At 48.4% G+C, this 19453-nt stretch overlaps 1 protein-coding gene across 2 annotated transcripts; it reads right to left on the reverse strand.

The window, feature by feature from the left end:
• Positions 1 to 212: 212 nt before the first annotated feature.
• On the reverse strand, positions 213 to 18112 carry LOC124328928 (E3 ubiquitin-protein ligase UBR4-like). Of its 2 annotated transcripts, XM_046787765.1 has the most exons (27): positions 17592 to 18112; positions 17426 to 17517; positions 17116 to 17358; positions 16854 to 17029; positions 16160 to 16789; positions 14474 to 16085; positions 13855 to 14380; positions 12828 to 13763; positions 11908 to 12756; positions 11071 to 11824; positions 10652 to 10994; positions 9996 to 10573; positions 7544 to 9929; positions 5723 to 7466; positions 4775 to 5634; positions 4599 to 4688; positions 3615 to 4520; positions 3462 to 3547; positions 3293 to 3394; positions 2871 to 3230; positions 2471 to 2788; positions 2309 to 2401; positions 1961 to 2239; positions 1037 to 1826; positions 678 to 961; positions 446 to 608; positions 213 to 378 (listed from the first exon to the last, which is right to left on the reverse strand). In XM_046787765.1, the coding sequence occupies exons 1-27, from the start codon at positions 17711 to 17713 to the stop codon at positions 314 to 316; spliced, it is 15387 nt and encodes a 5128-aa protein (XP_046643721.1). In that variant the 5' UTR covers positions 17714 to 18112; the 3' UTR covers positions 213 to 313. The 2 variants fall into 2 exon arrangements, with proteins under 2 accessions (XP_046643721.1, XP_046643722.1); XM_046787766.1 differs by lacking the exon at positions 16854 to 17029 and having other exon boundaries at positions 16160 to 16509.
• Between the last annotated feature and the right edge of the window lie 1341 nt (positions 18113 to 19453).

Consider the following 19453-nt stretch of genomic DNA (forward strand, 5'->3'; position numbering starts at 1 on the left):
TGCACATAATAGAAGGCATTTCAATACAGGAAGGCATCTGGATTAATGTGAATGCATTTATCTGCCTTTGAATTTCATCCATCTAATTCTCGTTGCTTTTTCTGCCTATATCACATATCAACACATGCATCAATAGCATCATCGAATAAGAGAGTTTACGGTTTTCGGTGGAACCTTTGACAAACAATAATGGAAAAAAAATTATGTACAAATTACTGCTAGTACAATATGTATTCAAGCGAAAGAAAGATAAAGGAAACTACAAAGACTAATAAAAGATATTGATTAAAATAAAAGAGAAATACGGGTTTTACTAAGGGATGCCTTGGAGTAAATCTCGGATGAATTCATCGGGAGACGGAATATCTTCCAATAAACCTAGAGAAATTATCATTATCACAATGTGCAATGGAAATGATCAGTAAGTAAAAAAATAAAATCTTACCAGCAACATCACAAAATTCATCAAATGAGCCGCAGTTCAGAAAATCATTTTGATAAGCATTGAGTAGTTTATCGGTGGCCCTCAAGACGGCTTCATCGTTGTGGCGGATATACTCGGCTACTGTCCCTGGCCAATCAGCGTCAATATCACCAACAGTGACGTTCTGTACCATTTAAGGGGGAATTAACAAGACAGGTCTTATGAAGGCAGTAAAAAGAAAATGTTTGCGAACCTTCAAGACGATGTTGTAAATTCCGTTAACGATGGCAAAAAAGACAAGCGCAGGTTTGTAGACGCTGTAATCCAGTATCTGTTTCTCGTGACGTTGATCGTTCGCTTTTGGTTGTTGGACTCGGCAATGGGCCGTCACCAAAAGGCGTCCAAGGAAGGTCAGTCGATTAGTGTTCCAGCGCTGACAGCTCTGCACAAGCAGGGCCAAAGTCGTGTAGTAGAATGCGCTGTCGGATTCGACGTGATTCTCCACCCACTTCTCTCCACGAGGCGTGTCCAAAAAGGCTAAAGGCAAAAACGGATAATTGACATGACACTGGAACTCGAAAACTTGTACATCTAGATAATAAAAAAAAAAACCTTTTAAATTTTTCTCTTCGCGACTCCAGGATCGAGTCGTATTCAAAACGTAGAGAGCCGCGTGAAGAAGATACGGTAGGAAGTGCATGTTGGATTGAGGACCACCACCACCCGACTCGTCGCTAAAAGACCGTTCCAGGGCGAAGCGCAGCAGCAGCAATTTGAGGTCATGACAAGTTGACACGTAGCCAATGTCCCTGTGACCGGTGCACTCTTGAAGGTAGGTGTTGTGTCGGGCGAGGCAGGTGGCGAAAGCCGACTCTGGAACTTGAGGTCCCCACAGAGGCAAAAGACCATTGCAACGGGTGTTGGCGTTTTGTAGGGCGGCCGACTCCCACTCGTCACGGGCTCGTGCCAAACGGACAGCCGACAAATGACATTCGACGTGGACCACGTTAAAGTGCGAAACGGTGTAGTATCCCAGGGTTTTGCGGCTTCTTCCAGAACTGACGGACGGAGAAGAGGAGGTGGCAGAGGAAGTTGGACACGATCCGCACCATAGCTGCGATTCAAGATCTTCTAATTGGCAGCGTCGGCTGAACGTGTAAATAGCCAAAACTCTGCCCGGCTGGAAGCGGTAACCTTCACGGCAGATAACACAAACGGGTCCGGGTTCCTCACCCAAACCCATGTCAACTAACTGCTGTAAAATGGGATTTTCCGCTTTGACCTGGCCCAGCGCGTTGGTTTTCATTCCAAGAGCTCGAAGTTGATTTTCTCTCATTGCCATAGCCAACCGTTTTTTCTCACGCTTCGTTTGTTGGCGCACCTCTTCAATTCGTTCGGCCACCTTTCAAGCGAAGGAGAACCATAGATTAGGTACCGCAAAAAAATAAAAAAAAATAAAAAAAAAATCCAATAAATAAAAATAATAATAATAAACAAATCAAATAAAAAGACAAAACTAACGAAACCAAGAAATACCTCAGGATGACCCCGCATGGCTTCCAGCAAATTCTCGGCAAGTGAGCCAACGTGTTCGTCTGACGAAATTTGTTCCAAATGGTGAAAAAGCGGAATCGAATCGGCGGCTAAGGCCAACTGTGTAGTCACGTGGCTGTGAGCCAAGCCCGTCAGCAGGCGCAACACAAACGTCAACGATGGTTTGGCTACAAAGTCTTTCCATTCTGGACTGTCACGAGCGACTGCAGTGCGGATCGGAGGGGCATTTTGGAGCAGATAATCCAAAGCGTTGTTGACCACCTAGAACCACCGACAATAAAAGAATGAATTTCATGTTCTTCTCATTAATTTGTCATAAAAAGTGCGTACCTTGGAAGCGACCAGACGATCCTTCAAAGTGTTGCCAATCGCGTTGTGCTCAATGCCGGAAGTAAGAGCGCAAAACAATTCCAACTTAACGGCCTGACAAGTACATAGGTATTTTTATAAGTTAATAAATAACAAAATAAATAAGATTCATTCACGATTTACCTGCTCTCCATTGTGCTCTATGTCATACTGACTGAAATCTAGACTTTGACGGAAATATTCAATCAGGGCGTCCATCTTGTTGTCGTTGACGAAAGTCAGGAAAGGAATAACACGAGTGAGATGAGTCAAAATGCTCGTTACTGTTTTCGATCCGGCCATTTGAGCCGACAACTGCAATAGGAAGTCTAAATCCTCTTTGGTACCGAACGTCGACGAGAACAGGGCGTACTGGTCAACACTTTGCGCCGAAGCTTGGCACAGAATGGCTTCCAGAACTTCCAACAGCTGTTCGGTGAACGGAGGCATGTTCTGCTGAGCCTGGAATCACAAAAGATGTGCCAGTCAGAAACAAAACCCCCAAACTGGTAGTGGTAGTGACCATTTTGAGTTGAAAATTTACCTGAAGGCACAATTTAAGAGCGCCAAGAAGTCTCTGGACGGCGTTCAGCTCGGGGGTGATCAAAAGAGAGCGATTTGTCAGCACTTTCGTACAGAAGGAGAGGAGTTTGACCAGGGCACCAAGAAGTGGACGGCCCTCGCCTTGAATGTCCCGGACGCAGCTCAAGCGCTCGAGAAGAACATCCAGTCCGCCACATTCTCCCATGACGTTTGCCAGTTTGTAAGTCTCCTCGTCGTTAGCCGGACGCTGATGTTTATCATCGAAACGTTCGATGAATTCTTCCGTGGCATCTCCCAGCAAGCCTCGCATGCGGTAGACGATCCTCATTGGTTCCGCTTCGTTGTTTTCAGCCAAGAAGACCTAACACAAAAATTCTGGTGAGTTGCGTTCAATGGAAGATGCAATAATATTTTGAAATTTACTTTTCGGTAAACATCCCGAACGGGCAGATCGAGGCTCATGATTTTATTGCAGACAAGTAACTCCATTCCCGTGTCGTCTTCCAAAAGAGCAATCAGCTCACACTAAAAACACAAACAGATATCATTAAAGTTGATAAATTGACGACCGAAAATTAAAAGACCAACTTACATCTTGACAGATTTTGTTTTTAATATCGCGCATCAATGGACCGAGACCGGGCTCAGTGCTGCTGTAAGGATTGCCTTGCATCCGCCCTACGGATAAACAGAGGCGAGGTTAAAATTTAGTCTTATTGGACTTGGGATGATTTTTTAAAATTACCTTGCAAGAAATCTTCTTGTTGGGGGTCTTTGTCGAGTGACATGAGAAATTCGACGTCATCTTTCTCCTCCGGATGAATAATGGAGCACAAACGCTCGACTACAAAGACGGGGGTTACCAGGTCGTCTCCAAGACATTGGCGGAGTGTTTGGACGCAAACAGACATGAACTGTTTGGTCTCAGCCTCTGTGCCTGTCGTCATATCGCCGAGGAGTTGCAACAGCAATTCTTGTGTCTCCTCCACCAGCCTGGTTCGCTGAAGGACAAGGCGGCGCAAGTTCAAATAGCCGCTCAAAACATGTCCAACCAGACGGCCCTTGTAAGCCTGACGAACTGACGATTCTTCCAGGAAAAAGGAAAGAAGTTCCACCAACGATTTCATGGCGTGACCTTGCGAGAGCTCAGAAGATCGGCCGACCATTTCCTGGCGAGTCAATCCGTTGATTTCCACCTCGATCCAATCCGCTAATTTGGGCAACAGTCCACGACTGACCAAATAATAGCGCCAATGTTCTTTCCGCACCAACGACATGTAGAGAGCGAAAAATTCTGCGCCATAAGGTCCGGCTTGGCCCAACTGAGCGAGGAAACTGGTCAAAAGGTTGACAATCTCCTGTCGTCGTTGGGGAACGCGAGCGAGGCCTTCGAGGAAGACGCAGGCTGTTTGCCGACTCAACCGGGAGTTGGGATTGAACAGCATCAACTGAAGCCAATTAGAGCCGGACAGCTGACACGAAACCGGATGTTGTTGCTGCTGTCGTAGCTGGTACTTGTCTCGCCAACGGGCTCCGTATTTCTGAAGCAGGTGAAGCTGGCGCACCTGTTCGGGCTTTTTGCCGGCGACGGGAGCGTCGTAGCGGGACAGAACTCGAGACTTCCAGGCGTCGAAACTCTGTTGAGGATCACCTGTTTCGGCAAGAAAACAACAAAGCTTAAAATTTTATCTTAAACAACGAAGCAAAAACGGAATTTCAAATGTTTCACCTCGAAGCCAGCGTTTCAAATCCATCAAAACATCAACGTGGCCGGGCTTTGACGACTCTTTGACATGGATGTGTACCGTTCCGGAAGTACCTAGTATATCATATCAGACCATACATACGTAGTTAATTAAAATTAGTGGCAAAGAAGATTTGACGAGAAAAGGCGTAATCCATTACCTTGAATAAGTTCTTGGATGATTCTGAGACAAGGCAGAGTAATGACGTCCATGACGGCGGGTGACTGCAAATGATGAGTCGATTTCAAAAAGAGCTGGACGACGGAGCGCAGACGCTTCTCCCAGCAAGTGTCTTGACATTGAAGGCTGGCAGCAAACAGTGCCATTTCGTGCCTGATCGAGTTGAGCAATGCCAAACTGTGACCGGAGCGTTTAAGGACCCCGTCCACGCTCTCCATCAGTTTCTGGTTGAGGCAGTCGACGGCGTCCGGGTTGTTCAACGTCAAAAGGCAGAGAAGGTCGCGGACTTCGCAACGCGATTGGGACGATCCTTGAGCGATGTTGAAGTGGAGCAATTCTTGGAGTAGTCCTTGCTCGAACATGAGACGTCGGAGCAGTGGTTTGGTGGCCATTGCTCGCAGCAGGGTCAAGCAGTGATCCAGGGCGGCGCTTGCGCAACCGTAGCAACAAGTTGCTCCGGTGGGAAGCGGCACAAATTGACTGCCGTCAATTCCAGTGGCTCCTTGTCCAGGACTGGTGCGCCTGACGGCTTTTTGCCTTTGACTGGCATCGTAGGCCACGATATCTCGACGACAAGCCGCCACCCGTTGGGCGATTTTGCTCAATTCTTCAAAAGTTGATTTGCATTCAGAATGGTAACGTTGGCAAATTTGCTGGATCGTTTTGTTGATTTGTCCTGTTCCCGTTCCTGCACCAGATGCCGAAACACTGCCGTTAGCTGTTGCTGGTGTAGACGGTACTCCCGAATTGCCGGCTGATCCGGTGGATGCTTCACTTCCAGTCAACACATCGATTCCGGAATTCTCTCCTAGTTTGCTCACCAGAACTTCCAGCGATTCCCTACCGTAAACGAAAATGAAATTAAGATGAAACTTCTGATTCGAGTTATAAAACTCAATTTGGATAATTTTTTGTTTTCTCCTTTTACCTGGTATAAGCCATTTGGCCCTGCAGGCGATCGGCCTTCTCCAAGAACCCATTGATGGCCAGTAACGATTTTTTGCGATCGTCTTCGCTTTCGACCGGCTCCACGGTGCAGCACGGCTTGGCCGACAGCGTCAGCTCGAATTTGGCATACTTGCAGAAACCGCAGGCATTGCAGAGGAAAGGATCCTTTTCGTCGTAGTTGATTGAGCGACACTTGTGGCACTGGTAGACGTTCTCTCCGCAATTGGAACAGACTCCAGGGTGAGCCGGGACGGAGGCGGAACAGCGCGGGCACTGCAGCATCTCCGACGAGGCGTGAAGGTTCTCGTAGAAGGCGGCAAATTCGATTTTCAAATTGCAACAAGTGATGGGCAGCGGCAAGTCGACTTTGACTTCGGCCTGACCAGGTGTCAACGACAGCTTCTTAGCCTTGAGCCAAACGCCGGGCCGGTTCTTGAGCTCAACGGCGGCCTGGACGGGTCTGTTGTTGTAGAAAATGTTGATGGTGCGCACCATTTTCGTCCGTTTGATGTCGGTAATGCGCAGAGCAAAGCGGTTGACGACGTGGCTCCCAACCAACTTAATGATGTGGGTCGACGTCGTGAAACGGACGTCTGCTTTGAGCGTCGTCAACTTGACGGCCGAAAAGGGAACCTCGAGGGTAGAACAGGCCAAGCAAGGATCTCTCTCCAGGTAATAACCGTCCAAGTGGACCAGACTGGCTAGAGCGTTGTACAGCACGGTATTGGGATGGCGGACGATGAGCTGATTTTCTTCCTTCAACAAGGCAACGGCCCGGTCAACGTAGCCGGGTAGTGAATTTTCCATCCCGGGAGTCTTGATGGTGAAATAACCAAGCAGATCGACAAACTGGGAAGCTTTTCGGCCGTAGAGTTGGAGGCCAGACCAAAGAGACCACATGAGAGCGACCAGGTCTTGCTGCTGGGCCACGGTAGAATGGCGACAAAACGAGTGGACTAGGGCGTGCGCATGCCAGCGGACGGCCGTGACGTTGCAGTCCAACAGGAAGCGGAAAATGAGGCGGCTAATCAGACGGCGCTCCACGGTGCGATGTAGCTGCTGGACAAAAATGCCGCAGACGCAGCCTTCGGCGCCCGTACACGAACTATCCAAATCCCATGGCTCTGTCGTTAGGTCCGACTCTGTGGATTTCTTGGCGGTCGGCTGTCCTCCTGCGTTGGCGGGCAAGGAAGAAGCGCCGACGGTCGCCGCAACATTCTTCAATGGACAGAAGGCGTAGCGCAGGAGCTGAAGGAGCGTGCAGCTCAGACCCTCGTCGATGAAACAAGTCAACTGGATAAGGAAGGACAGGGTGTCTTCGTGCTGTTGGCAGTAGAGCTGCCAGTTGGCCGTTCGCGTGGCGGCCACGTCCAGGCACACTTTCAAGTGTTCCATGACTATCACGAGGTCGTCATAGGGCAACACCAATCCGTCGTGGTTGCCTTCCAGGGTCGAATCGAGCCCATGTTCCAGGGCCAGCTTCTTGACGTCATTGAAATGCGTTTCGATAGTCAAGAGATCCCTGCATTGGCGGTACTTTTCCTTGGAACCGCAGTGGAACAGCAGGAGTTTGCGAACGTGACGCTTGACCGTTGACGGGGTCGGAGCCGCAACGTACTGGCACAGGCATTCTACCCAGCGCTGGTCCAACTGGACACCGCTATTGACTTTTTTGACGAGATAAGGCAAGCGCAGTGCCATTTCGGTGAGTAATTGTGAAAATCCTAATTGAACAACGAAAACCGTGATATTTTTAAGTAACAAGAAGATAGATCTATTTAAGTACAAGAAAATTAAATACCCTCGAAGATGTAACCGGTATTGCGATGAGTCAACGTTCTGGAAAAGAAAGGCGACAGGTCGAAAGCGGAAGGAGCTAAAGGCTGTTTGAGAAGACCCACAACGACGGGCGATTCATCGGCTCCGGTGGCCTTCCAATGCAAGAGGATGGCTTGCAGAAGAACCAAGCACCGCTCCATGAGGCCGGCGTCCAGGAGAACTTTGGCGGCCACCGAGGCGACGGTCGAGAGAGATGCCGTGTTGCTGCGCCGCTGAGAGTGACTGGCTTTGCCGCCACCACCGCCACCGCCGCTGCTGGACTTGTGATGATGAGTGGACAATAGGAATCCGAAAAACTTCATGATCAGCAACTGGACTTCGTGTTGCGGTGTACGTTGACCGGCTACTTCGAGCGCAGCATCTCGTTCCAAGTCGAGTTCACAGACGGCCTTGGCCAGAGTTTGGTGGAGTTCACTCCTTTCAGTCGGGTCAGACGGGCGCAATTCAGACACCAAAATGAGCAAGACTTGGAGGAAGTGAATGGATTTAACGCCACCCTTCTTCTTCAATTCCGGCAAATCCTCCGTGATTCTCTTAAGCAAGGCCAGTCGCAATTGGCGGAAACGTTCTGCAGATGTGCTCGGCATGTCATGCATTTCGTCGTCATTCGATTCCGGACCAGAGGCCACACCACTGGCTTCTTCCAGACTCATGGCGATGGCTAGCTGCATAATGTCATCCTCGTCGCTGTGCACTGGCTGGCGTCCGGACAGGGCGGAAGATAGGATCGATTTGCCTGCACAGCCCGTCTTCATGGTCCGCTGGAGTGCGGCTTTGGCAGCGTGGCTGACGCTAGCGTCATCGCAAAGGAGTAGGCCGATGTAGTGATCCATTACCGGGGCCATCCATTTCTGAGGATCGGTGAGAGCCACGGAGAAGAGCACGTCAACGATGGATTGGACGCAGAAATCAATCTGGGCCACGCCTAGTTGGCCGACAGGACTCAAAAGTGGATTGCGAGCTCTTTCGCGATGGAGGCGGCGACCGACGGCCAATAAATCGCCGAGGAAGTTGCCGGTTGTAAATTGTATCAAGTTCTGCGGTTGGGTGGTGGCCACTGATTTCGTGATGGTCAGCACATTGTAGAATGCCTCAGGATCGAGATGGATCGGAGATGTTTCATCCATGATGGCCTTTAAGTTGTCCAAGACAGACGTCAGCAAGACTCGGTCCTTGTAGTCGTGATAGGCGGCTCTGGATGGATGAATGGTGGCCAAAAGTTGCTTGACAACTCTGGGAACGCAACTGCCTCCACTCCAGGTCATAGTCAAGATTTGTGTCGACAGACGGAGAACGTGTTCTTTAGTGGCCGGCGGGCAGGCAGAAGTCAGACCTGCCGGCGGTAGCGGTAGCGATAGAGATCCTTCGAGAAGAGCCACGGCTCCTCCAACCAACTGATCCAGCATCAACTGAGCCGGACTCTGAATGGCCAATTTATTGCAAGATCCATTCGATTGCAGGACAGGACTCTGCAAAAGATGACCTTGCGTCGCCGGTAAATTGAGTGCACCGTTACTGCCGCCGGTTCCAGCCAGCTGATCTTCAGCGTCTTCCGGCCAGCCAAAAGCCTCTTTGGTTTTCCCATAGACTTTGATGGAATCAATCATCGTGACGCCCAGCGGATCGTTGGAAGATCCGAACGAGAGGACGAGTTTCTTGTCCGCTTGGAGACTTTCCTCCTTCGTCAACGGGATGTCATACCAGCGGTATCGTTGCAAAACAAACGGGATGTTGCGGCCGAAAATCTCGACGCAGGTGGGAGCCCTTTGCACTTCCTGTGAGCCGACGAGGATGCGAACTCCGACTATAACGCTGGACGTCTCAGGATTGGTCACCTCGACGCTAAAGCCGGACTGTTTGGTACAGGCGATGTAGAGGCCGCTAGTGTTGAGTCGGTGTTTCAGCTGGGTGGAATTGTACACGTGCAGCAGGTCGTTGCCGCCAAACTCGACGTCGTTCATGGCCGTGCAATTCTCGAAGAAATCCGTAGGGAAGGTCGGCGTCGAAGCGCCTGAACCTCCTTTGGCTCCATTGACGCTCTCCTTGCGGACCATTTTTGGTTGCGTCGATGAAAGAATTGGCGGCTGCAGAGTGGGCGTCAACCAGAAGTTGGTCATTTCCGGCGACGCCATAAAGATCCTCAACGACCCGTCGTCGCACAACAAGATGAGCGTCGTACGCGGTTCCGTTTTGTCCTGTCCCGTGTTGACGATGTGGCGGACAGCCACCAAGTCCGTTACTTTGACTTTGGCGGGCACCACCTTGATTTCCTCCACTAGGATTCGTTCTGGCTCCACCATTATGACCACCGGAGTGTAAGAGCTTTGAGTCAGAGTCAACAACAAACCCTGGTAACAACAAGAAACATGAAATAAATGGGAGAGGTTTCGAGTAAATCAGAATGAAATATTTACCGGGTGTCCCTGGACTTCGGTCCATTGGCAAAGCGGCTGATGAGGTCCGGCAGACTGCAAGGCCGTGCTCGAACTCGCTGATGGCGTTCCCAGTTTCAGAGAACTTCCTCCTCCACTAGCAGCAGCAGCAGCGCCGCTTTTAGCCGGAATGTGAACCGGGTGAAGCGGCCCTAGTTGCAGCTCATTTCGACTGTCTTCCGTCACCGTGGCCATAAAAGTTTTCCCTTGGGCATAGCTGAAGCAGAGGAGTTGAAGACAATGGGAATAATAAACAGAAACGCCACCGCCTCCCGTTTGGCCGTTGCTCTCCTTCACTTCAGGATGAGTCACGTCCAATATGTTGGTCACGTAAAACGGGCCGTGACGGGCTGAGCTCTCTTGACTGAGCGGTTGCCAATAGATGTAGCCGGACGACGAGATGAAAAAAGTAAACTGGGCGCCGTCTTGGCGGAACCAGAAAGCACAGTCGCGAACTTTGCCACTGGGCAACAGGAAAAAGTACTGCGGACTTAAAACGTCAACAGACAAGTCATAAATTTTGACAAAATCGGCGGTGATGACGGCCAGCTGGGTGGCATCTAATAACAAATAAAAATTCCTCGTAAAATTGATTGTTTCACAATTGTTTTTAATCAAATCGATTGCGTCACGCTTACCACCGGGCAGCCAGACGGCTTTGATGATAAAGTTTCCCGTCTCCAACTGCGGATGCAATGCCAAATGGTCTTGGACCGATCCACCTGAAGTCAGCGTCATGACGTGAACTTCCTTCAAGCCGCAAACGGCCAGTACATCTTCGTTGGCTGGATTGCTGGCCATGCTCAAGACGGTGAAAGGAACAGGGGCCGAGCTGAGTCTTGTCAGCGTCAATTTCTTCTTGGAGGCATCTGCCTGCTTCAAGAGCGAACTCAATTGCAAAACTGTTACTTTGCCCTTTTCGTGGCTCATGGCCAAATGTTGCCTCCGTCCGTACGGCGAGGACAAACAGCACATTGAAACCTGCCAGCCATTAAGTCCAGGGATTAGCATTGATTAAGCAATATCATTCAAAAAAAATTCTCATGTTTATCGTTACCCTGCGCAGAACGTGGGCAGAGAGCAACTGCCTGATGGTCTGGCCCTGGTCTCCAGTGAAACTCATCCGGACATTCTCGAAAGCTCCTTCCTGCGACCCCAGAGTGGGGATCATGAGGGATTCAGAGGCCACTATAGTCTTGGGCTCGTGGTGCAGTTGATGGAGCGTGCGACGGGCACGCTGAAGACTACCGACGGGCGAAAGTCGTTTACTTGCTCGTTCGATGGACGGCAACAGAGAGTTGAGAATGTCCACAACAGCGGCGGGAAGTTCCGACGATCCAGTGACTTGAAGGAGCTCGTTCAAGTAAGGCTCCAGCTGTTTCGTCAGGATGCGACGTCTCTCCGAATGTTCGTCGTTGGTAGGCAAATCGCCAAATCCATCAGGGCCGTCCAATTCCCCGCGATAAGGAACGTAAGCCATGGCGGCAGCCCCTCCGAAACCCAACTGTTGGAGCAGCGCTTGGTCCATTGTAGCATGATGGAGGCCCCTGGCCGACGCGCTGTCTCGAGAACGCATGGGAGCGTCTTCTTCCGGCTGAGGAGGTCGGCGGACCAAAGCCTGGCACGATCTGTCGTCCTTGGCACCGCAGTCGCAGAAGAAACTGCCAAATTTGGCGTAAGTCACATCATGATCCCGGTGGCAGACTTTGGCACAGACGGAACAAACGCCGACACCGTCCACCATCCGGCACGTGTGACAGTGGTACCAGTGTTGATTCATGAATTCTTTTTGCGTGATGACAAAAGTGCACCTACAAAATTCAAATCAAAATAATTTTTTTTTTAAATTCGTAATTTGTTTCTTCTAAGAATCCGCATAAAATTCAAAACTTACAGTTGATTGCACAAAAGATCCTCGTCCGATTCGTCGCCATCACTCTCGACGTCGTCACCTAGTCCCAGTTCGTCGACCGTCCAGTCTTCCACGTCGGCCGTGAGCGGATTACCTTCGATGGATTCCAGCAATCCGCTAGACATTTCGGAGGAGGATGGCTCGTTCCCCGCACCAGCACCACTAGCGCTGCTGCTGCTGCTTAGCATTCGAAGAGCGTAGAGGACATCGGTCGTGTACTGCAGCAAACAACAGAACGAAGCCAGCTCCGGCGGTGGCGAACTCAAGTCTTCCTGATTGAGAGCCGTCCAGGATTCGGTCGGCATCACTTGCTGGTATTTGAGCAGCCAATCTAGTGCGGCCAAGAACAAGTCACGATGGCCAGAACCTTGGCCAACTCCGGCCAATTTGACCATGATAAGCACCAGGTCTGGTGTCACGTTTCCTCGACTGTTGGGCGACAAGTGCTTCAACAGTATTTTGAGCAGTGTCCGGGCAAAACTCTCCGCTTCGCCCTTGCGGAAGGCGAACTGCGTCAAGTTTTGCAGCAATGATATTCCATCCAGAGGGCCGAGTTTCCCTGAAGAACTTCCGGCAATCGGGGCAATTTTTTCCTCTTCCGCCGTGTCAGATCTGACGACCACCGGCGTGCTGCTGCCAGCTGGTTGCTGCTGGATTTCCTCATCGTCTTGACCAGTCAAATGCCGAAGGATGGCAAATTCAATCCATGCTTCCAAACGATCCTCGTCGATCCTGTCCAAGTTCAACAGCGTCAAACATAGGTTATCTAAATCAGTGTCGTTCGTTTCCGATGATTTCAGCATCTTGTTGATGAAGCAATAAACCGATTTCCTAGACAAAGGGGGAAAAAAAAATGCATTAATAAGCGTTGAAGGAGGGCAGGATCAAATGTTACACCATACCTGTAGGTCGGCGATAGCTCCGGCGTCGTCGTCGAGAAAATAATGTCCCATAAGGAATGGACTTCCTCTTCGAAAGTGTAGAATCGGGAAAGTGGGTGGCGAGTGAGTGGATTTTCCACGCAAGATTCCAGGAAGCGAATGCACTCTTCGAGGGCTTTCTCTTCCAAGCAGCGGACTGGCGCTCCACAAGCGGTAACCAGCGAATGGCAATGACTGATGACGATGTACGAGGCAATATCTTGATAGCGATCGCTGTCGGCCGCTCCCACTAGACGTTCCATAACCAGTTGAACGAGATCGACCAAATTTTCGAAGCAGGCGTCCAGTGCTATAGGGAAGAAGACGCCAACCAGCTCTTTTTCGGCCTCTTCCGAGTTTGGATACCAGACGACTAGGTCGTTGGCCAGCCGAACAGCCGCGTTCAACAGGTGACGCAAAGACGATGCCGGGCTGAAGACGGATTGCGACGACAACAGTTGTAGATGAGCGCTCAGAATACCGTTGAGATACGATTCAGACGGAATCAGATCGCCAGACTGGCCCGAACGCCAGGAGAAAAAAGCTGGAAAGTCGGAGTTGCTGCTGTTCCAGCGATCGAGAGCAGCCCGTAGGAAGGGCGGGAGGCAGAGAGCCAGAGTTGGCGTAATATTGGCCAGCTTGCAGCCACGAGTAGAAGATATGGCCAGCAAGTGTTGCAGTGCTTCGGCCTCACTGGAACCTTCAAGCGTTGGAGTGTCGGTGCTGTTTCCCAGTGCGTCGTGCAAAACACAACGCCGCGACAGACTGGCCACCGAATCGACCAAGTCGCAGAGTTCCATGAAAATTTCTTTGGATATTTTCGACGTTTTGGGCAACTTCTCTGTCGGACTGTCCAGGACGCGGTATGATTCGTCCCCGTTGTCTTTATTGGCGCATTCGTCATACAAAAGACGCAACCTTTTGACGTTTGAAAGTTAAAAAAGAAAAAAAAAATGGACCAAAAATGAATTCACATCAAATTGCTATCGATCATTTCTGAACTAAATACCTGGCTATAACCATGTCCATGACGAGGACATCCCATAAATCTGGAACGGCTGCAATATCTTTGAGGCGAGAAGATTGCCGCATTCCTTGACCCAATTGCTTGGCCACTTTGACCAGGAAGGCCGTGCTGTTGGCGTGCTTGGCAGCCGCTTTAACGATGAAGATGGCTTTCTGAGTGGTCAAACCCTGCTTGACCAGACAGTCCGTAATCCAGGCATTGTAGACCTTGTGGGCAGATCTCGGACCCCACAACAAGGCGTGGAGCAAAGCGGAAGGCTCAAGCTCCACTCCACTCGTTGCAAGTCCTTCCATGACGGGTACGGAAGGGGGTAGACACTGGACAAGTCTCCAACCGGCATTAAAGCAATACTGGACGGCACACAGTGCGCTATAGTCACGCTTGTCCTTGCGGACGCTGTGGAACTCGCACTGGTGGACAACATGCAGCACATTCAGGATGGCGCCGTACAAAGACGAATATTTGAAGGAGTCCGATGGTGCTAGTAAAAAGCTGCACGCCAATCCGTCTAATACGAAAAATAAATAAATAAATAAAACGAACCAAAAATTAGTTTAACTTCGTCATCATTTCAATTTGAGCCATAAAATTGCAATATTACCAAGTTTAGGAAGGTCTTGATTGTTGCTGTCTACGTTACTTAGGAGATAGAACCGGGGGCGAATGGAGCAGCCTTCATCTTCGGAGCCATATTTCCGGTAATTATCTTCCAATTCCTGGCAGCAGTTGTACATTCTGCTGGGCTGTTGAGCGTCATCGGCTCTCCCATTGCTGGATATTCCAGCCGAGCTGAGCAAATTCCACTGAATCTGCTCCAGCATAGCGACAGGAGCGTCGTAAAGGTTTTTGATGAGGTACTCTAGCAGGAGTAGGATCCGAGCGAGCAACATCAGTTGCGTGTCGTGCAAAGGGATGATGCTGAAGGCGGCCTGAGCAGCGCGGATCAGCGTCTGTGCACAGAGAAGTAAGATGGCTTTCTTTTGCATCAACTGCAACGAGTGGAACAGGAAGAGCAGGAGCTGGGCGTGTTCTACGTTTAAGTCCTCGGTCTCCCGATCTCTGTCACCGGCAACGTGCGGATCTTCAATGTACTTGATCATCGTCTCCAAGAGCCGCCTCCAAATGGATAAGCAGGCAGCTTCACTTGTTTGACGAGCTTCTTCTTTGCTGTCTTTCCGATGTTTAGACAAAAGGACCTGGGCTAAGACGGCCAAGCTCCTCGGATGAACCAGGAGCGGCCAGTCTTCTTCTTCCGACCACGGATTGACGTTCAAGTGGCTGAGCAAGGCGATTTGCAGGGACGGACTCATCAGTTCGTAAGCCAGCAGGTTGTGCGTGTAGCGAGCCAACGACTGCGAGAAACGGCTGAAGAGCTGGCCCAGAGTTTGTCCGAAAAAGGCGGCGATGGTCCCAGTCTCGGTTCGAGCCGTTTCGCGATCGAGATCCTTGACAATGGCGGCCAAGAGAATCAGCTGATGTTCCGACAGGCTGTTGATAGTGTACTGCCTCAGACGGGGTGAGCAGAGCATGTGATCGTTCATGAAGGCAAAGATTTGCGTGGCCAACAGGATGTAGCCATGCGGTTCACCCTTGTCGGGGACGGAAAGGGAAATATCCAGATTCCGGTGGCACGATTTCGAGGCGTTACGGGCATCTTCCGGATCGTGGGGCCCGCCCTTGTTCTTGCCATTCTTAGGCTCAGGCGGCGTGATCGTCTCTTCGAACCAGTGACCAAGAATCGGCTCACTGTCGTCATCGTCTTCCTCCTCTTCGGCAGCGCTGCTCTCTTCCGAGCAACTGAAATCGTCGTCGTCGTAATAGGTGGCCGAATCGGACAGTGACACCGTTTCTCCGTCACCATTCTTCTGAATGCGTTTCAGGTTGCACGACTTCCGGTAGCTAACTGTGGCGACGTGGAAGAGCAACTGAGTCAGAGGCAGGTCCGAAAGCAATCGGAAAATTCTCTGGCTGTGTGTGTAGTTTTCCGTGACATCAAACCCCGCAGAGCCAACGGGCGTGGGTTGAGTTTCTTCCGTCTCCAGCATGCCATTAGGCTCCAATAGTTTCTCCAAAGTGGCAAGCGCCTGCGAAGCCAAGACAACCGACAGGCCTCCGTAGCCTTGCTGGATTTTAGTCAAATTGATTCTCGATCCATCCTTGTGTTTGCTCGGAGACTTGCCCTTGTCTTCTTTGGTTCCCTTTTCTGATCCCGTCTATTTGAGTCGAAAGAGAAATTTTGTTATTAGACGAAGAGGAAATTTCGAAATGGCAGCGAGTATCAACTAACCTGACTGGTATGGGTCATTTGACCCTGTAATCCCGACAGTAGAAGCCAAGCAGCTACGTAAAGAAAGTTATCATAGTACATCCGGCTGCTGCGAGGCGATCTCTGGATGAGAGTTGCCAAGGTTTGATAAATCTCGACGGCTGTCTCGACGACCGTGACGGCGTTGCTTTCCCATTCTTCTTCTCGGTTGCAAACGGCCGTCGCCGCATTAGGACTGGCCGACTGCTTCGATGGGGGCATGTTCGGATTGCCGCTTCCGGCCGATTTGGTGGGGGCAGGGCTCACAGCAGCAAAGATACTGTGAGATGTCGCCACAGATATAGCAGCCAATAGGCAGCCCATTCCCAGTTGGGTCAGCTGGCGCAAACGCTCTTTTGTAAGAGGCTCCAACAAGGGCAAATTTAAGGCTTTTTTGGCAAGAAGGACGTCTTCTTTGAGGTGGGTAATATTTTGTTTTAGCTGTTGTGCTTCGTTTATAGATGAAGGTAGCCCGAGCCCCAAGCCTTCCACTGCGCCATTCCACTTGTCGATAAAACTTGCCACGTTGGGTAGCGACAGGCAAAAGTTGACGATAGTGTCGGCTGCATCCATGCTGCACAAGTTGGCAATGTTCTGATTGCATACAGTTGACTAAATAAATGGAAAAATAAATATTAGAAGGAAAGAATTGAAGTATCAATAAACCTAGGCTTACCAAATTTTGAGTGGTGTTATCTTTTCGAGTGAAACTTGTTGTAGATTCACCCTCACTTATCAGCTGAGTCATGGCTTTTTCAAACATGGCACCAGGGATAATTGATACAAACTGATCCAGCAAAGCAGCATTCAAATCTGGTCTATTTTTCTTTACAGTTTCAGAAACTCCAGAACCTGATGAATCATTTAAAACAATTTTAATCATCAGATCATTCTGTCAACATGCAGCATTCTGAAAAAATGAGAAAAAAAAATCTTGCCAGAATCCTTTAATTTGTCAGAGTCCTTCAAGTAGCTTTCAAGTAATTCAAAATCTGTATCATTCATCTCCAATGCCCCAGTACTCAATGCCTTCAATGCAAGAAGGATATGACTAGGCTGAACAGCTTGAGAGCTAGGATTTTGAGCCAACAAATCATTGCAGGACTTTTTCAGTGCTCCCAATAAGCTGGGCATAATAATCTTGCAGCTGTTGGATATGATTCCTCCAAATGTAAGGTTTCCTAGTGTGAAAAATGTTGAAATAACAGGCAAAGAAGCAGGCGGGAATGATTGAAATTAAGTACTTACTTTGTGAGGCATTTCGAACAAAAAAATCTGCCAGCAAAATGCTCAGAGTAGGGTTGAAGTCATTATCATCATTTGCAGTCAAACTGCTTTCACTAGAAAATGTACAGGAAGAAAACTATTAATTACAGAACATTTTCTATTGAGATCAAACCAAGGATTATATTACGTTTTACCAACGCATTTCGCAACATCTAGTAAGTTGCCTTGCGTTTCATTTTCAGCTCTACGAGCCAGGCATCGTTTCTGTAAAATCAAACTCCAATCTGATCCTGGGCTACTGCCCGCCATTTTTACGAAATACTGTTAAGACAAAAAGATGCAAAAGAAAAACACAAATATCGGCGAAAAGAAATATTGCAACTGAGTCCTTTCTGTCGGTTTTTTTCGGTTTGTGCTTGAATCAGCTGTTAAGAACCAAATGCTACTAAACAGTAACTTTGAGGTCAATACCGAACTGCGCCAATCTCAAACGATATCAAGCAAAAATAGCATCACCGGCATCACGTTTGATAAAAGTGCGCAGCAGGAAAAATTATTATGCAGTTTCTTTATTTCACCATAATTTGAGTCATTTGACTGTGGTTCATGAAAATTCGGTGGATAGATAGGACATTGAACATTTTATTCATTCAAAATTGCTTGTCGTTAATTGCGAAAATACTTAAATAGCGAGTCGCTAAGCTACGGTAACAACTTTTAGATTATCAAACTTCCGTAGATATCTCTTGATCTACGCTCAATGGCTACATGATAAGAGTAGTCACTAGACAGCACCCAGTCCAATAGTTATCAAAACTACCAACAGTTACAAACAACTGCATAATGAAGCACAACATTTTGAGACATACATCATTGTCCATCCTCCATCGTACATTATTTCGTCATTTTAATGTCTTCTTTTTAGTGTTTGTTATTTATATAGTGTTTGGCTGTTTGCATCGTAAGAAAAGGTAACAAGGTGTACTCGAACGATGAGTAGGCTAACAGAATTGAAAAAAATTCAAATAAGAACCATGAACCATGTTATCGTCATCATTCAGAGTTCCAATCATTGTGTTATTTCTTCATAATGATGGATGGAGCCTTTTTTGAACGACTGCAATAATTAACAAAACAATGAAAAACTTTACGATAAACAAAAACAAGCATAAACAATATTCACAGAGGCTCAACTTTATCATGACTCTATCCCTGGATTATTCTTCAAATAAGAAATTAACACGAAATTAATTTTTAATATACTATTCGTCTATTCGCAAGTTTTTTGTTTTTTATTTTCGTCACATCGTGTTTTTCTCCTTTTAATTATGTCGTATCTGTAACGCAGTTTACAAACAGTAGCTGTTTTTTTAATTCTTACAGCTGCATTTAGCATTTAGTCTCAAACTGTAGTTAGGGGTCACTATTCGGAAAAAAGAGAATTTGCGTAATCGATCATGGCCATAAAGTAGGCCTTGAATCGACTTCCTTGCTTTCTACCTTCGTGTGAAATTATTCAATATGGCCACCAAGAGTTCTTTAGTTAAACTGGCAATTGTTTCTTCAATTTCTTTGATATTTCATTTTTTGACGGACGATCCCGGGCGATCCTTGTGGCTTGTACAAGAGAGAAATGAGCTGCACAACTGTCACCTGATCCATTGTTCCTACGCAAATATTAAAATAAAATAAAAACACTGTTTAGTATAATAGACTGCCAAACGGTAATCCTATATAAACAGTTATTTTTTTTCTTTTTCCATTTGATAAAGACACAAGCGAATGCTATTAATAATGAATTAATACACCGTTTGGGAGCAGGCCAAAGGTGAGCCAGCTGATGAGTAGACGATACAGTCCCTGCGCCTTATTCACTTTTGCAATTTACAAACGATAAGAAAGGAAACGAAAAATTGTCATGGCCCCTTTTCGTCAAATCCAGTATATCCGCCTACCTATTATACTGTACTCTTTTTCTGATCGTAGGCCTATCTCTGGTGACTAGACTCGCACAAATGAATCGTCGGGTTGATGGAACGTGTTGATGAG

Source organism: Daphnia pulicaria, chromosome 3 (genome assembly GCF_021234035.1).
Source record: "Daphnia pulicaria isolate SC F1-1A chromosome 3, SC_F0-13Bv2, whole genome shotgun sequence".
In the NCBI taxonomy this organism is placed as follows: domain Eukaryota; kingdom Metazoa; phylum Arthropoda; class Branchiopoda; order Diplostraca; family Daphniidae; genus Daphnia; species Daphnia pulicaria.